The sequence below is a fragment of the Stegostoma tigrinum genome, chromosome 20 (genome assembly GCF_030684315.1).
Source record: "Stegostoma tigrinum isolate sSteTig4 chromosome 20, sSteTig4.hap1, whole genome shotgun sequence".
In the NCBI taxonomy this organism is placed as follows: domain Eukaryota; kingdom Metazoa; phylum Chordata; class Chondrichthyes; order Orectolobiformes; family Stegostomatidae; genus Stegostoma; species Stegostoma tigrinum.
In genome coordinates, this window is record NC_081373.1 from 19128602 (window position 1) to 19146600 (window position 17999).

General features: G+C 40.3%; 1 protein-coding gene across 2 annotated transcripts in view; it reads left to right on the plus strand.

Moving 5' to 3' along the window:
* Nucleotides 1-17999, plus strand: part of LOC125461829 (rab11 family-interacting protein 2) — a 103259-nt gene that overhangs the window by 66625 nt on the left and 18635 nt on the right. Inside the window, exon 3 of one of the 2 annotated variants that reach the window (XM_048551094.2) lies at nt 3369-3861. In XM_048551094.2, the coding sequence (XP_048407051.1) occupies nt 3369-3861 (493 nt within the window). The remainder of the gene's footprint in view (nt 1-3368; nt 3862-17999) is intronic. The other variant, XM_048551095.2, reaches the window with a different exon arrangement.

Sequence of the window (17999 nt, forward strand, 5' to 3'; positions counted from 1 at the left end):
TGATTGATAAGAGACTTTTAAAGTGATTCGCAAAGAACCAAAGGCAAAGTGAGGAAGATATCCTTGTACAATGAGCTGTTAGGATGAAAATGCACTCTAATAGGTTGGTTAATGCAGATTCAGTAGTTGGCTGCAAAAACGAATTGGATAATTTGAACTGAAAGGCTAGTGATGGGAGATAAGGAAGTAGCTGAAGAACTTAATAAGTACTTTGCGTCAGTCTTCACAGTGGAAGACATGAGAAGTATGCCAACAATTAGGGAGAGCCAGGGGGCAGAGTTGAGTATGGTAGGTATTACAAAAGAGAAAGTACTAGAAAAGCTAAAAGGTCTAAAAATTGATAAATCTCCTGGCCCCAATGGGCTACATCCTAGAGTTCTGAGGGAGGTGGCTCAGGAAACAGCGGAGGCTTTGGTTGTGATCTTTCAAAAGTCACTGGAGTCTGGGAAAGTCCCAGATGATTGGAAAATTGCTGTTGTAACCCCTTTGTTTAAGAAAGGATCAAGGCAAAAGATGGAAAATTATAGGCCAATTAGCCTAACCTTGGTAGTTGGCAAAATTCTAGAATCCATTGTCAAAGATGAGATTTCTAAATTCCTGGAAGTGCAGGCTCAGATTAGAACAAGTCAGCATGGATTTAGTAAGGGGAGGTCGTGCCTGACAAACCTGTTGGAATTCTTTGAAGCGGTAACAAGTATGTTAGACCAGAGAAACCCAGTAGATGTTATCTATCTAGACTTCCAAAAGGCCTTTGATACGATGCCTCACGGGAGGCTGCTGAGCAAGGTGAGGGCCCATGATGTTCGAGGTGAGCTACTGGCTTGGATTGAGGATTGGCTGTCTGACAGGCAGAGAGTTGGGATAAAAGGCTCTTTTTCGGAATGGCAATCAGTGACGAGAGGTGTCCCGCAGGGTTCAGTGTTGGGGCCACAGCTGTTCACCTTATATATTAATGATCTGGATGAAGGGACTGGGGACATTCTGGCGAAGTTTGCTGATGATACAAAGATAGGTGGACAGGCAGGTAGTACTGAGGAGGTGGGGAAGCTACAGAAAGATTTAGACAGTTTAGGAGAGTGGTCCAGGAAATGGCTGATGAAATTCAATGTGAGTAAATGTGAGGTTTTGCACTTTGGAAAAAAGAATACAGGCATGGACTATTTTCTAAATGGTGAGAAAATTCATAAAGCAGAAGTACAAAGGGATCTGGGAGTGTTGGTCCAGGATGCTCTAAAGGTTAACTTGCAGGTAGAGTCTGTGATTAAGAAAGCGAATGTAATGTTGTCGTTTATCTCAAGAAGGTTGGAATATAAAATCAGCGATGTGCTTCTGAGGCTTTATAAAGCTCTAGTTAGGCCCCATTTAGAGTACTGTGTCCAATTTTGGGCCCCACACCTCAGGAAGGACTTACTAGCCCTGGAGCATGTCCAGCGGAGATTCACAGGGATGATCCCTGGAATGGTAGGTTTAACGTATGATAAACGGCTGAGGATCCTGGGATTGTATTCATTGGAGTTTAGAAGGTTATGGGGAGATCTAATAGAAACTTACAAGATAATGTATGGCTTAGAAGGGGTTGACGCTAGGAAGTTGTTTCCGTTAGGCGAGGAGACTAGGACCTGTGGGCACAGCCTTAAAATTAGAGGGGGTAAATTTAAAACTGAAATGAGACAACATTTCTTCAGCCAGAGAGTGGTGGGCTTGTGGAATTCATTGCCACGGAGTGCAGTGGAGGCTGGGACGTTAGATGCCTTCAAGGCAGAGATCAACAAACTCTTGATCTCAAAAGGAATCAAGGGCTACGGGGAAGAGTGCAGGGAAGTGGAGTTGAAATGCCCATCAGCCATGATTTAAATGGTGGAGTGGACTCGATGGGCCGAATGGCCTTACTTCCACTCCTATGTCTTATGGTCTTATAAATCCTTGGAGAGGAATAAAAAGTCTGGAATACAGAGACAAATGAGTGAGTTCTAAAGTTGCTAGAGTTCTTTATCAAAGAGCCAGCACAAACGTGATGGCCACCTTTGCTGTAATACTCTATGATCAAGCTAGTTTGGTTTGACTTGTGAAAAGGGAAGATCTGCAGTAGACTTGCGTAATGTGGTTTGCAGTATAAACATGCTTGCATCCTTTTTTCTCCCCCCATCATTTTATGTATCTTCCCATAGACATCCTGCAACAGAAGTTCTTAAAAAAAAAAGTGGCTTATTCGTTCCTCCACATTGACTACAGTGTTTAAAAAGTAATAGTGTTGTCATATGTTTTGGATTTCCCATTACATTTCATAATGAATAAGGGAATTCATCTGTTCAGTATGCCAAACAAACTATAATGATATCAACACCATACCTGAAACTTTTGAAAGCTAATATTATTCGGATCTGATGCTCCTCAAATACATGAGAAATATTCAGTATTTTTTTAAGATAGTTAGTAATGCCAGCTGTAGTTTACTTGGGTAGCATGTTTGCCTCTGATTCATAAGGCCTGGATTTAAGTCCCACTCCATGGCGGTAGTGCAGAAATTAAGGCTGAGACATTCGAGCAGAACTGAGGGAATGTTATGTTGTCTGAAGTACTGATTTTTGGATGGGACATGCAACCTCGTCTACTTGAGTGGTTGTAAAACCAGCATCACTGAAACCGATAATCTGATAAATGCCACCGCTGTTTGAGATTTTGCTATATTAGTACAGTGATTATATTTCAAAGATAGGAAACAAGAGCTGGAGTAGGCCATTTGGCCCTTCGAGCCTCATTCAATATGGTCATAGCTGATCATCAAGCTCTTTAACTGCTCTCACATTTTCCCCAATACCCTTGATTCCTACGCATTATATCTAACTCCTTGAAAATATTAAATGTTTTTGCCTCAGCTGTTTTCTGTGGCAGAGAATTCCATAAACTCACTGTGTTCCGAGTTAAGAAACTTCTCTTCATCTGAGGCCTAAGTGGCCTTCCCACTTTCCTTAGACTGTGAACTCTGGAACACCCTTCCCTGCATTTGCAATGGCTAGTCTTGTTAGAACTTTTTGTAAGTACTACTAAAGTACTTAATTAGTTGAAGTGAACATTTGAACATTCACTGGTCATAGGAGTGCTACATCAATGCCAGTTGCCTTATTTTTAATACAAGTATTTGTTGTAATTGCGAAATTTGGAGCCATTAAAAACTATTAAATTAATTTTTGCTTTTATATAGTTCTTATGAAAGTTAGTTCATGTGATGGATGTATATTTGAAATTTCCACTTTTAGAAGATATTTTCAAGCTACTTCAGATATCTGTGTTTTTCTGATTTTACAATTTAAACCAAATTTAAATTGAAGCTTATTTTTTCTCCCCCGCCCAATTTAAAATCTTCACAGGTAGTGACTCCCTGGCCAAATCACCTCACCGGAGATCACAAAGCATGGATACCTCCAAGGTGAACCAATTTGATCTAATTTCTGTCACAAAGAATGGGAGTGATCCAGCAAAACCACCAGCTGATCCATTTTCAAAGCAAGGCTCATATATATCACAGAAGGCTGCGACACTTCCAAGAAGCAGAAATCCTTTTGACAACAGCAGCAGCTCCTGGCAGATCAGAGACGCAAGTTTTGAAACCACTGCAAATTATAGACATCCAGAAATTAAACAAGAAACCAAGAGAGACAAAGAGAAGGATAAAATCAGCCTCTTTGCGCGTGTGACTGGCAAGAAAGATGTCAAAAAGTCTGAAAAGGCTAGCAACATAAAGTCAGACAGCATTATTGATCCAAATCCACTAAACCCATTTTCAGGAAACTTTCACAGCAGTTGTGAATTTGATTCCAAAAATCCATTTGCCACAAAATACAACACAATTGGTATGTCCAGGTGAGTTTTTTGTTTTTAGTTGTCTTTGAACGTATAACTCCACAACTGCATTTTTATGTACGGCTTCAGTACATTATGGTGAAACTCATTAATGAGGGTCATCTAACATAGGACCAGCTACTAATTTTTAAAAAATCATATTTGAGTATGCGTTGGACCATTAACTGCTATTTCAATAAAGCTGTAAGTCTGACTGCAAGTTTTCCATTATATATGTTGTGTTATGTTAGTTTTTTTAAATAGATAAAAATCTTTTGAACACTCTTAACATTGGGTATGTTGGGGTATTTTGAACTGAATGGTCATAACTCCAGCTTAAAAGACCTTCTATTCCTTTTCATTTGAAGGTCATTTATTGGCTTTGAACAATGTAGACTTTTGCCATGTTGGTTTGAGTTTGAATTTGCATTAGTCTTTTTATTTTGTCCATTTTTGAATGAGCATAATATGGTATCTTCTCCACCAATTGTAACGTGTACCAATCATCTAATTAAGTCAGGTCAAAAACAAAATTGTTTTCAGGCAATTGGCTCCTAAAAATTGGATTCATGAATATTCACAAAAATTTAATCTTTTATTAAATAGCTCTGAACTACAAATTGCAAAGTCAATATTGGTACATTTAAGCCAAATTTTTGATCCTAGTTCAGTTTACTTGCATATTGTAGATTTATTGCTATATTATATCTCAAGGTATTCCTGGAAGCTTTTTTCCCCCTACTTGATTTTAATTGTTAATTTTAGTGGCTTTCAAAGTCTTAATTTGCAAAACAAGTGCAAAGCGCTTAGCCTTCAAGATGTCTCCAAGTCTCAAAGAGTGAGCGAGAACACAGTATCCAGTAGTAGCAATTAAATGACACACAAATTCGCTTTCAGCAGAATATTGATGTAAAGTACTAAGGAGCACAGTCGTTTTCACATCATGCTTACAAGTTCAATATGAGGAGGTCAAGTCAGAAAAGATATCGGCAACAATCTTTATACCTGATGGGCAAAAGACATGTAGAATAGGTTTACCCAAGAAGATCACCGAAGTGGATTCAAGAGTCAACTAGATTCTGACGTTGTGTGTTTGTATATAGTCAGATTGATAGCTTATTGCAGTGTTTCAACACACTTTTTTATGGATATCCAATAGTGGTCTAACAATATTTTAAAAATGTGTGAAATGTATTCTTTGTGATGTTACTTCATCTCCCAGTACACTGGAATCCAAAGCTGCATTGCATTTTTAAAAAAAATTTTCTAGCATCCTCCGTAAACATATTCAATTGAAATTACTGAAAATCAGCAGAAGAAAGACCGTCACATTGAGCAATTGGAAGAATCTAAAATCCTTCACTATTGAATATTGTACAAATACTGAGGTAATTTACCTGCTGTTTGAGCTGTAAACAGACCTTACAGGCAAATTTGAAGTGATGAATAAATAAGTCAGGCAAACTCTGACAATACAAGAAAATTTAAGAGATTTCTTAGGCTTAGGATACCGCTAGTAACTTATCTCTAGTTTGATGAAACTATTAGCTTTAACTAGGTTAATAACCTAGTGATTCTGTCAGTTTTAACAGATTTCCTAATGAAATATTAAACCCACTTTTTTTTAAAATCACCCTGTTCGGCAATGTTATTACACATCTCTGGAACAGATGGGACTTACACCCAGGCTTCCCAGCTCTGAGATAGATAGTGCCAAAAGAACCCTATAAATCCAGTCTTCTTAAAAACTATCTGATGCATTGCACCTGATGCCTGAGAGAAAATCATGTAGAACGCATGTAAATCAGCTTGAAATAGCAGGTGTATAATTGTGGCTTGTTGGACTTTTAAAGCTGTTACTAATTTGGATCGCTATGTGTTTATTTTATAGTGGCCAGAATGTTTGAAGGGGTGAATAGAGGACAAATGTTGATTTTTGATGTGGATCTTCAATGTGCATTGTTCTTTTTTTGATTTCTCATTAGCTTCAACTGATTTACAAACACAAATCCAAATTTTGGTATTACATACTGTGAGAGATAGTTGCGTTATGCCAAATCTCCATCACAAGGTGTACCATCATTTAATATCCAAAGTTTTAATAAGTCTACTTCTTGATCATTTTCTATTGCAAAGAAGTTCTAATCTCCTGCTTGTTTTCTCATGCCTTGAAACAATTTTTAAGTTCTGAAGCCTTTGGATTCTATGTTCTTGAAATGTCTAAATGATTGATTTTCTGCAAATATTTAAAAGTACACATAGTGTTGATTTGATTTTGGATTCACTTCATTGTCTAAGAAGGTTGAATATATTTAGCTGAAACATTTTGCCAAAGTCTGGACTGTACTAACGGTGGGGAGTTTTGCGGGGAAAATTCTTCTGAAAAGACATTAAGTGACTAATTGAAAGTACAACATATTAATAGGTGGCACATAACACACCTTCAGTGAGATACAAAGACCATTCCATGAGGACCACATCTTGAGCTAACATTGAGAAATATCACTACAGACTGCATTTGTTTCAGTTTTGCAATATAGCAGTGATTAGCACTGCTGTCTCACAGTGCCAGACAGCCAGGCTCAATTCCACCCTCAGCCAACTATCTGGAGTTTGCACTCTGGTTTCTTTCCACAATCCAAAGATGCGCAGGTTAGATTTACAGGGGTGAGTGGGTCTGGGTGGGATACTCTTTAGAGGGCCGTTGTAGGACCTGTTGGGCAGAAAGGCCTGCTTCCACACTGTAGGGATTCTGTACAATACAGCACAAGCAGGAACATGCCCTTCGGCCCACCAAGCCTGTGCTGATTCCTTGTCCTTACCTAGTCCTGCTACTTATTACCAGTGTGCGGTTTCTGTCCCACTGTTTTCCTCCCATTCATGCGTCTATCAAGATAAGCCTTAAACATTGCTAACATGCCAGTTTCCACCAACTCCTCTGCTAGTACATTCCAGGCACTCGCCACCCTCTCAAAATTTTCCCTGCACTTCTTCACTAAACTTCCCCCTCACCTTGAACCTGTACCCCCTTTCCACCCTGGAAAAAAGCCTCCAACTATCCACCTATCCATGCCTCTCATAATTTTGTAGTCCTCCATCGGTCACCATCTTTCCACTGAATACAATCAGTTTTTCCAACATCTCCTAATAACTAAAGCACTCCAGATCAGGCAAGATCCTGGTAAACCTTCTCTGCACCCTCTCCAAAGCGTCCACGTCCTTTTGTAGTCGTGTGGCAACCAGAATTGCACGTAATATTCTAAATGTAGCCTAACTAAAGTTTTATACAGCTGTAATATAACTTGCTAACTTTTACATTTGATGCCCTGGAGATGAAGGCTACTGCGCTGTATGCTGCCTTGACCGTCTTATCCACCTGTGGTGCCACTTTTAAGGATCAGTGGACCTGTATGCCCAGATCCCTCTGCATGTCAATACCCCTAAAGGTTCTGCCATTTATTGTATAATTCACACCTGAATTTGATCTTCCAAAATGCATTGCCTGTCAATTTTCCAGACTCAACTCCATCAGCTTTTCTGTGCCCAAATGTACAATCTTTTTACTTCTGTTTCCTTTGACAGTCGTCCTCAGTATCTGCAATTCCACCAATTTTGGCATCATCTACAAACTTACGAATCAGACCACCCGTGTTTTCCTCCAGAGGGAACACTACTAGTTACTCATTTCCATTCCTAAAAGCCCTTTTCCAGTATTATTCTGTCTTTATGACCAAGCCAGTTTTGTATCCATCTAGCCAGCTCATCCATGATTCCATGAGACTCTATCTTCTGAACCAGCGTGCCACGAGATACCTTATCAAATGCCTTAAAGCCTATATAGACCGCCCATCCCTCACCAGTCATTCTTGTCACCCCCTCAGAAAAACTCGTTGGTGAGGCATGGTCTTCCTCACACAATCCTATGCTGCCTATAATTACCAAGCCCATTTGCTTCCAAATGTGAATAAATTCTGTCTCTCTTTCTTCTGCAACAGCTTCACTACTGACATCATGCTCATCGGCCTGTAGTTGCCTGGGGGTCTAGAAGGTCCTTCACTGAACAAAGGGAAACATCTGTTTTGGTGCCCTTTTATTTGGATGGAGGAATTGCACAGGCCATGGCCTAAGTTAGTAATGTCTACCAAAGGGATTGTCCTCAGGTCTGAACTCATTGTCAACTTGCATTATTTGCACCCCATTATTGAAGAGGATGAAAGAGAGTGAGCATGACAGATAATAAGAAATTGTACGTATGTTTTGGGAAAGTTTCTGCAATCTCCAATTAAGGACTGAGTGACAGAGTACCTTAAGAAGTTTGAACTGATTTAGAGCCAAGATGGATTTGTAAATGGGTAGGTCACGTCAAATAAACCAAATTGAGTTCCAGGGGCAAATAATGAAGTAGTAAACAAGGGAATTTTGATTAATGTAACTTTCATGGACTTTCACAAGGTATTCAATAAGATTTTTGCATCAGAGAGATTAGAAACTAAAATTAAAGCGTTGGAACTGAAGGCAAGTTATTGACCCGGTTAGAAGCTGAAATAAAGCTAATAGTTTCATCAAATCGGAAGGATGTTACTGGTAATATTCTACAAAGAGCTGCAAACGGATCACTGCTACGACTGGAAAGTGTGCTTGGGACCTTGGACAGGTGAGGAGAGAGGTGGTGAATGGGCAATTTTTAAAGGTTCTGTGATTGCATGAGAAGGTGTTTTGTGGGGAGAGAAAGCATTAGGAGTGATGCAAAGGTGGACCAAGATGTCTTGGAGGAAATGATTCCTGCAGAATGTTAACAGTGGAAGGGAGAATAAGCTGCTTTTGGTGGTGGCATCCTGCTGGACGTGGTGGAAATTGTGGAGGATGATCCTTAGAATGGGGAGACTAGTCTACTGCATTCTGTGTAATCCCATATTTTTGCTAGGTGAGGTTGTTTTTAGTTGGGAAGAGGAAGCTTATTAGTGGTGATTCAATTGAAGTGTGAAAAATTGTGGAGTCCAGATAAAATAGAAAAGAAGGCCCTATTTCCCTTAGCTGAAGGTAAATGAATAGCGGCCATTGATTTGAAATGATTGATGCAAACCATGCAAGTTGAAAAATTTTTTACATCCAGAAAATAGAGGTCTGGAACTCAGACTGAAAGAATTGTAGAGGCTTTATAATACTTTAGAGTATTTATGAAGTGTCCTGGATATGTGTTTGAAGTGCCATGATTTAAAAGCTTATAGGCCAAGCGCTAGAAAGTGAGCTTAAGCTGGATAGCTTGCTTTTTGGCTGGTGCAAATGTGATGGGTTGAATAGCCTCCTTCAGCGTCTTGCATTCTTAAAGATTAGATACGAGCTAACTGATTTTTTTCATCTTAAGCTCAGTGTTGACACACTTGCCCTTGAGGATAATGGATTCAAATCCCAACAAGATTTGAGTACAAATTACTGACAGTGCAACGGAAGAGTGAGAGTACTACAGTAGTGAAGTTGCCATCCTTCAGATGAGCCTTCAAAGCAAGGCCCTGTCAGCTTTCTTAGGTTGATATAAAACATTCCATGGCACTATTTTGTTGAAGAGCAGGGCAGTTATCCCCAGTGACTCGGCCTATCACTCAAATGATATCACCAAAACACATTATTTATTACCAGAGATAGTAGGAACTGCCAATGTTGGAGTGTCTGAGATAACAAGGTATAGAGCTGGAGGAACACAGCAGGCCAGGCAGCGTCAGAGAAGCAGGAAAGCTGACATTTCAAGTCTGGACCCTTCAGAAGAAGAAGAGTCCAGACCTGAAACGTCAGCTTTTCTGCTGTTTTGCCGCCTGGCCTGCTGTGTTCATCCAGCTCTACACCTTGTTGTCTTGTTTATTACCACGTTTGTTTGAGGGAGTTTGCTGTATGCAAGTTCACTTAAAGAGCTTTGCAATGCCCAGTGATTCTGAAAGATACAATATAAAATACATTTTTTTTTAAATAGTAGGACAGACTTGAATATATGTATTAGGAGCAGAAAAAGGCCATTCTCTCCCTCAAGCATTCCCCACCCTTCTAAAAGACTAAGTCTGATCTGATTGTGTTTTGAACTGCATCTGCCCATCTATTCTGAATACAACATTAGATTCTTCTTGAGCAAGGAAATCCAATCCACCTCTGCCTTAAAAATATTGAATGGTCCCAATCTCCACTGCTTCCTAGATAGAGTTCCAAAGACATGCAACCCTCAGGAGAAGAGAACTTCTACTCAATGCCCTAAAAGGATGACCTCTAATTTTTAAACCATGTGCCTAGTCCTGAACTCATTCACAAGAGAAAACACCCATTCCATGTTCACCTTGTCAGGACCATTCAGGATATTGTACACCGATCAAATCACCTCTCACTTTTTCAAACTCAAGTGGAAATGAGCCCAGTTTGTCCAACCTTTCATCATAAAGCAACCCATTCATTGTTGATATCAATACAGTAAGCCACCTCTGAACCATCACTGATACATTTAGATCCTTCCTTGAGTAAGAAGACCAAAACTGTACTAAGTAGTGGAGATACGGTCTCGCCAATGCTTTGTACAACTGAACCAGAACAATCTTTTGTGTTCAATTCCTCCCAGAGTGTAGAATAGCGTTTCATAAATCTGATTACTTGCTGTACCTGTGTACTAATTCTCTGTGACTCATGCAGCAAAACATCTAGGCCCCTCTGCAGCTGTTCTCTCTAGAAGTAACACTTTTTGTATTCTACCTGCCAACGTCATCAACTTCACGTTTTCCTAAATTATTCTCCCTCTGACTGATTTTTGTCCACACACTCAACCTATCTGTCCACTTGTCTTCACTGCCTTCATCAAACTGATTCACATAAATTGTAAAACATTGAGACCCCAGCACAGTCCCTATGGAATCCATTTATGCAGCCAGTATTCTTGCCTTGCTGTTATGTTACATCCTACACCATGAACTCTGACTTTACACAGTAGCCTTTTTATGTGGCACCTTGTTAAATACCTTCTGGAAATCCAACCACATTACTTCTACAGGCTCCCCTTTTACATAAAGTGCATGTTACTCTTTCAAGGAACTCTAGTACATTGCTTAAACGTGATCTCTCCTCCTCAAAGCCATTGAGAGTTTCTAAGTACCTTGGTATAACCACTTTAATGATCAATAATAACACTTTCTCTCTGACAGACTCCAAGCTAACTCCCCGTCAGTTTGCTGCTAGTTTGCCTCCCTTCCTTAAATGAAGATGTTATCTTTGCAATTTTCCAGTCGGATGGTACATTTCCAGGGTTTAACGAATTTGAAAAATTTAACAGCATCGTCAGCAGTCCTTCACTGACAAGGATGACTCTCTTCTACTCTCAGGGTGAGTCTGTAGATAGTTGACAGACCAATGTGGCTTCTGCAGGCTCGGTTACATTCAGGGTCAGAAGATGGTTGTGAGACGGTGTGAGTAGAATGTTGTTACAGCAGAGCGCTTCTTACACTGTTTCTGCCTGGCTTCCACTTTTTCCCAACTGCGAGACTTGAGGCACTCAATGCCTTCCCAAATGCTGCTCCTCCGCTTTGGATGGTCTTGGGCCTTTGATTCCCAATCTTTGTCAGTGAAGCCTTGAGGGTATCACCTGAAGTGCTTCCTCTGTCTACCTGAGGGTCACCTACTATTTCCTCATTTACTTTATTTCACTACCTCTTTTAAAAGCGTAGTATGAACCTGGGACTTGTCAGCACCATCAGTTCTCGGTTCAGTTCAGCTTCCCTTGTCATGTCTAATTTCATTAAGTTTCCCCTCTTCTTTGCACTTCCTGAATTATGTCTATTATTAGAGTGGTTTCTGTGTCTTCTACAATGAAAACAAGTGCACAATATCTTTTCATTCACAATTTACATTGTTATGTATGATTAATTCATTCTCTCTCTGTCTGCCTGGAGGACCAACACTCAGTCTGTTTACACTCTTCCTTATTAAAAACCTGTAGAGACTCTCTTGCTGTCAGGTCCCACATTTCTATCTAGCATACTGTCTTTCTCCTGATGAATGTATCAGTCAATCTCCATCATTCTTTATATCCTGTCCAAACAACTGACTTACCACTCCATATTTTTGCGGATATATGCCTCTTCATTAACTTGGATGTTTTCTTTTTCAGATAATCATAATTGGTGGGTTGTCCCTTGAGAATTCCTTTTGAGTTAGGAATATACTTGTTCTGAGTATTTTGAACTATCCCTCTTAAATATCTGCTACCATATCTCTAATATCCCAGACAATTTCAGCTAACTGTGCTTTCATTGACCACATAAGGGCAGTTATTTAAATTTTAAATATTAATCTTAGACCAAGTGTTTTAAGTTGAGAAAAATGTAAAATTCAATCATCGTGGCTACTACCACCTAGGGATGGCTTTGCGCGGGTCATTAATTAATCCAGTCACATTGCGCCATGTTGGAATCCAGAGTGAACACCTCTGTTTAAGTGTTTGCAGCTAGAGGAACTTAGGAACCATTTTGAGCTGGAGCCCAAGGCGCAGACATTGTACCACAACTGGGAAAGGGGAGTGATTTCTGAAGAGGAGTCCTGACCTGAAATGTCAACTTTCCTGCACCTATGATGCTGCCTAACCTGCTGCATTCCCTCAGGTCCACAGTGTTATCTCTAATTCAAGCATATGCAGTCCTTACTCCCTCTGGGAAAGGGAATGTCATTTCAACACTTTACTCCAGAGGAAGGTCACATCCCACAGACCAGATAATTCGTATTTGGTTTGTGATCAATTACAGCAGCAAAGATTGCGCAGCATGGTGGCTCAATGGGTAGCACTACTGCCTCACAGTGCCAGGGACCTAGGTTCAATTCCAGCCTTGGGTGACTGTTGAGTTTGCCCATTCTCCAAGTGCTGCGGTTTCTTCTCGCAGTTCAACAAATTGCAATTTAGGTGGATTGGCCATGCTAAATTGCCCAGGGATGTGTGTTAGCTATGGGAAATGCAGAGTTACAGGGATAGGGTAAGTGGGTAAGTCTAGGTGAGATGCTTTTCAGAGGGCTGATATGGACTTGATGGGTCGAATGGCTTGCTTCCACACTGTAGGGATTCAGTGATTATGATCAGACAGAGGAGGGCGTGGCTGGAGTTGATGCAAGGTTTGCAGTTGAAGAGTCTAGGCTGCTGTAATTGTCCAACCATTATAAGGTTCTCCATATCTCTGGAGTGCATCTACATGGAGGATGAGCAAATTGACATGGCGCTGTGGTAAAAGGAGCAATTCAAGTCGGAATAGGAAATGAGAAATTAATAGAGGTAAGTTCCAGTATGATTAAAAGGATATATCCTATTCTCTGCACCGTGAGCAGGAGTCCGAATGGCTGTCTTGCCTGCTCAGCACTAGGGCTGGGGACATCATCTTCTCAGTGTGGGAAGGAAATGATTCAATTGTCATCCATGTTGGTACCAATGACATTGATAGGACTAGAATGGAGGTTTTGCTGAAAGTATTTGAACAGTAAAGAGCTTAAATGAAAAGCCGAGCCTCTAAGATAATCTCTGAATTACTACTTAAAACACAGGCAAACTGGCATGTAGTAAATAAAGTCAGAGTTAAATGTGTGGCTCAAAGATCAGTGTAGTTGGAATAGGTTTCAATTTCTGGGACACTGTTATCAGTACTGGGGTAGAAGGGAGCTGTTCGAAATATACTAAGAATCACGAGGCAAAAATGGAAGAGAAAATAAAAACAATAACTATTACTGGAGAAAATGTACTCCAGTAAACTAATAGGGCTAAAGACCAATAAGTAAACTGGACCTGATGGGATGCATCCTAGTATATTAAAAGAAGTCAATACAGAGATAATGGCTGCTCTTTTGGTGATCTTCCAAGAATCCTTAAAATCTGGAAAAGTGTGAGAGAGTCTGAAAACTGCCAACACCAGAAGAGACCAGAAACAAAATTGTGGGACAGTTAGCTTAACATTTGTTACTAGGAAAATATTAAAGTATTATACAGGATGTATTAGTAGACCATTTCTAAATGCATAATATAATCGAGTAGTCACCATGACTTCATGAAGGGGAAATCATGCTTGACAAATTCATTAGAGTTATCTGAGGAGATACCAAGTGGGATACATAAAGGGGAAGCAGTGAATATTTGGATTTCCAGAAGGTGTTTGGCAAAGTTACCATATGTGAAGCTATTTAATAAACTAATTGACGATGCTATTGGAGATAGTAGTATTTTACTGAGGTTAGAGGGTTGGGTAATTAATAAAGACAAATTGAGTGGGGAGAAATTGAACATCTTCAGGATGGCAACCTGTAAGTAGTGGACTTCCACAGGAATCATTGCTGGGTCTGGAGTTATTTTCAATACATGTTAATGACCTGGATGAGGAAAGTGAATGTACTTTAGCCAAGTTTGCATGTGACACAAGAATGGGTGGGAAGGCAAGGTGTGAGGATAATGCACAGAATCTGGAAAGGCATGTAGACAGATTAAGCAAGTGGGCAAAACTTGCAGATGAAATACGTTGTGGGAGGATGCACTTTGGTAGGAAAAAAGATTTGAATACTATTTTAAAAGGAGAAAGACTGCAAAAAAAACTGTAGCACAGAGGGATTTGGAAGTCCTGGTCAGCGAATCACAAAAAAAAACACCTACTAATGTGGAAGGCAATTTTTAAAAAATTTGTGGGATGTGCATGTTGCTGGCTGGCCAGCATTTATTGCCCATCCCTAGTTGCCCTTGAGAAGGTGATGGTGAGCTAGTGCAGTCCACTTGCTGTGGGTTGAGCCCACAGTGTTGGTAGGGAGGGAATTTCAGGATTTTAACCCAGTGACAGTGAAAGAATAGCATATATTTTCAAGTCAGGATGGTGAGTGGCTTGGAGGGGAGCTTGCAGGTAATGGTGTTGCCATGTATCAGCTGTTCTTGTCTTCTGGATTGAAGTGGTTGTGGGATTGGAAGGTGCTGTATGAACATCTTAGTGAATTTCTGCAGTGCATCTTGTAGGTACAACACACTGCTGTGACTGAGTATTGGTGGTACAAGAAGTGGATGCTTGTGGATGTGGTGCCAGTCAAGTGGATTGCGTTTGTTCTGGGTGGTGTCAAACTCCTTGACTGTTGTTGGAGCTGTACCCATCCAGGCAAATAGGAATCATTCCATAGTTGTCCTGACTTGTGCCATGCAGATGGTGGACAGGCTTTGGAGAGTCAACAGGTAAGTTACTCACTGTAATATTCCACACCTCTGACAAACTCTGTCACTGTGTTTATATGGTGAATCCAGTAAGTTTCTGGTCAATGGTAACCCCAAAGATGCTCATAGTTGGGATTTCAGTGATGGAAACAAGGGTAGTGTTACCTTGCTTATTCTTGGTGATGGTTGTAGCCCTGACATTTGTGTGGTGCAAATGTTACTTGCTACCTGTCAGCCTCAGCCTGGATATTGTCCAGATCTTGTTGCATTTGAGCATTGACTACTTCAGAATCTAAGGAGTCGTAAATTGTGCTGAACATTGTGCAAACATCAGTGAGCATCCCCACTTCTGGCCTTATGATAGAGGGAAGGTTGTTAGTGAAGCAACCAAAGATGGTTAGATGTAGCCACTACCCTGAGGAACTCCCGCAGAGATGTCTTGGAGCTCAAATGACTGACCTCCACAACCACGACAAGCTTCCTTTGTACTAGGTATAACTCCAATTGCTGGAGAGCTTTCCCCTGATACCCATTGATTCCAGTTTTGCTCGAGCTCCTTGATGCCACGCTCTCAAATGCAATCTTGATGTCAAGGGCAATGACTCTCCCCTCGCCTCTGAAATTCAGCTTTTTGACCATGTTTAAACCAAAGCTTTAATGAAGTCAGCAGTCGGGTCCTAACTGGATGTCTCTGAGCAGGTTTTTGCTAAACAGGTGCTGTTTGATAGCGCTGTTGAAGACACCCCATCATCACTTTACTAAGAATAGACTGATATGGTGGTAATTGGCTGGGTTGAATTTGTCTTGTTTTTTAACATACAGGACATACCTGAGTAATTTTCCGTATTGTCTGGTAGATGCCAGTGCTGTAACTGGGCTGGAACAGCTTGGCTGGGGGAGCAGCAAGTTCTCAAGCACAAGTCTTCAGTACTTTTGCCAGAATGTTGTCCAGGCCCATAACCTGAGCAGTATCCAGTGCCTCCAACCAATTGGCTGAAGACTATCATCTGTAATGCTGGGACCACTGGAGGAGGCCACAATGGATCATCCACTTCACACTTCTGGCTAAAGATTGCTGTGAATGCTTCAGCCTTGTCTTTTGCACTGTTGTCTTGAAGATGGGGGTATTTGTGGAGCTTCCCCTCCAATGAGTTGTTTAATCGTCCGCCACCATACCCAACTGTATGTGGCAGGACTGCAGAGCTTAAATCTGATCCGTTGTTTGTGGGTTTACTTAGCTATATTTAGCATAAACAGCAAGTGCTATTTGGCATGCAAGTCGTCTGTGAGATTGCTTCACCAGGTTGACACCTCACTTTCAGGTATGCCTGATACTGCTCCTGGCAGGCCCTTCTGCAGTCTCCACTGAACCAAGGTTGATACCCAAGCTTGAAGGTCATGGTTGACTGGGGGATATGCCAGGCTGCAGTTGATGGCCCATAATGCCTCATGGATGCCCAGTCTTGAGTTGCTAAATCTGTTTGAAGTCAGTCCTATTTGACACTGTGATGGTGCCACTCAACACAATGGAGGGTATTCTCAATCTGAAAGTGGGATTTTGTCTCCACGAGGAAGATGTGGTGGTTACGCCTAATGAAACTGTTATGGACAGATGCATTCACAGCCGACAGACTGTTACGGGTGAGGTCAGATATGTGTTTCCCTCTCGATTCCCTCATCACCTGCTGCAGACCCTTTCTCACTTTTTCTTCCCTTAAATATGCTGTATATCAATTAGTTGGTAGGTTTCTGGTCTGAGTTATTATCTGCAGGAGGTCTTTGCCCCTATTATTATGGATAACAAAAAAAACACGCATACCACTCCAATGCCTATGTACTGCGAAACTTGCCTACGTACTGCGAAAGACCACAGGATCAAACTGGATGTGTTAATGTGGGAAAATAACTTGGGCTTGGGCCAACCTTGTAAGTAAGCGTATCGCGGGCAACAAATTAGTGGAAAACCAGGAGTCAGTGTAATAATTTAATGAATTACTCACTGTGGGCTTGTGGCCTAAAGTTAGTTTCTTCAAAGTGTTGCTGCTCTCTGTGCATTGTTAAATGTTTCAGCTCTTAAAGGTGGAGCAAATATTTTAATATTCAGAAATCTGTATTGCCTATTCCTAAAATCATCCTTTTAAATGTTAACCAGGAGATGCTTATTTTAAGTGTAATGATGATAAACATTACAGAACGCATATCTTGCTTATAAGGTTTATACAATATTTTTGAAACCTTCACGTCTCTGGCATTGCCTGTGTTGCTTCAATATAGTTTCCAATAGATTGAATAATTATTCCAGAGTCTTCCAGTACATCTCTGTTGGTAAACTACTTCAGATATGTATAAAAATGTCAACATTTGTTGTACTAGCCAGAATAGTGTTCAAGTTAAAACACTAAATTTAATTTTAAGTTTAATCTTCTAAGCTTTTATCTTACACAAATATTACATAGAAACTTAAAAGCAGATTTACCTGGTTCAATTATGCTTGTTCTTGCTGCATTAACAAACTGTCACAGTTTTAGTAACTGCTAATTACTAAATTATGATAAGATACATGGCAAGAGAAATGTATTACTTTAGATTAAGTTGTGGCATATTGTTCTGCTACAAAACATGGTCCTGTGATGACTATTCTTCTGACAATCTATTAACCTTTGTTAATGTGAAACATCTGAGACAAAATTACCAAAAAGTAGTACAAATTATGTGAAAATTTCTCAATTTACAGCTTTTGACAAGTGGTAAAAGAAAGCTCACTATAATATGAATGTGTTATCAATGGCTCTGTAGAGATACTGGACATATATTAATGAGTTCCATTGAGATACCAGACAGGTAATTAACTATCTCCATAGAGAAACAAGACAGGTAATTAATGGGCTCTTAAGAGTTACTGGACAGCCTAGCAGGAAGAACGACAGTTTAACTGGACAAGTTATTACAACTCCTTTTTGTGGATCTTTGGGGATAA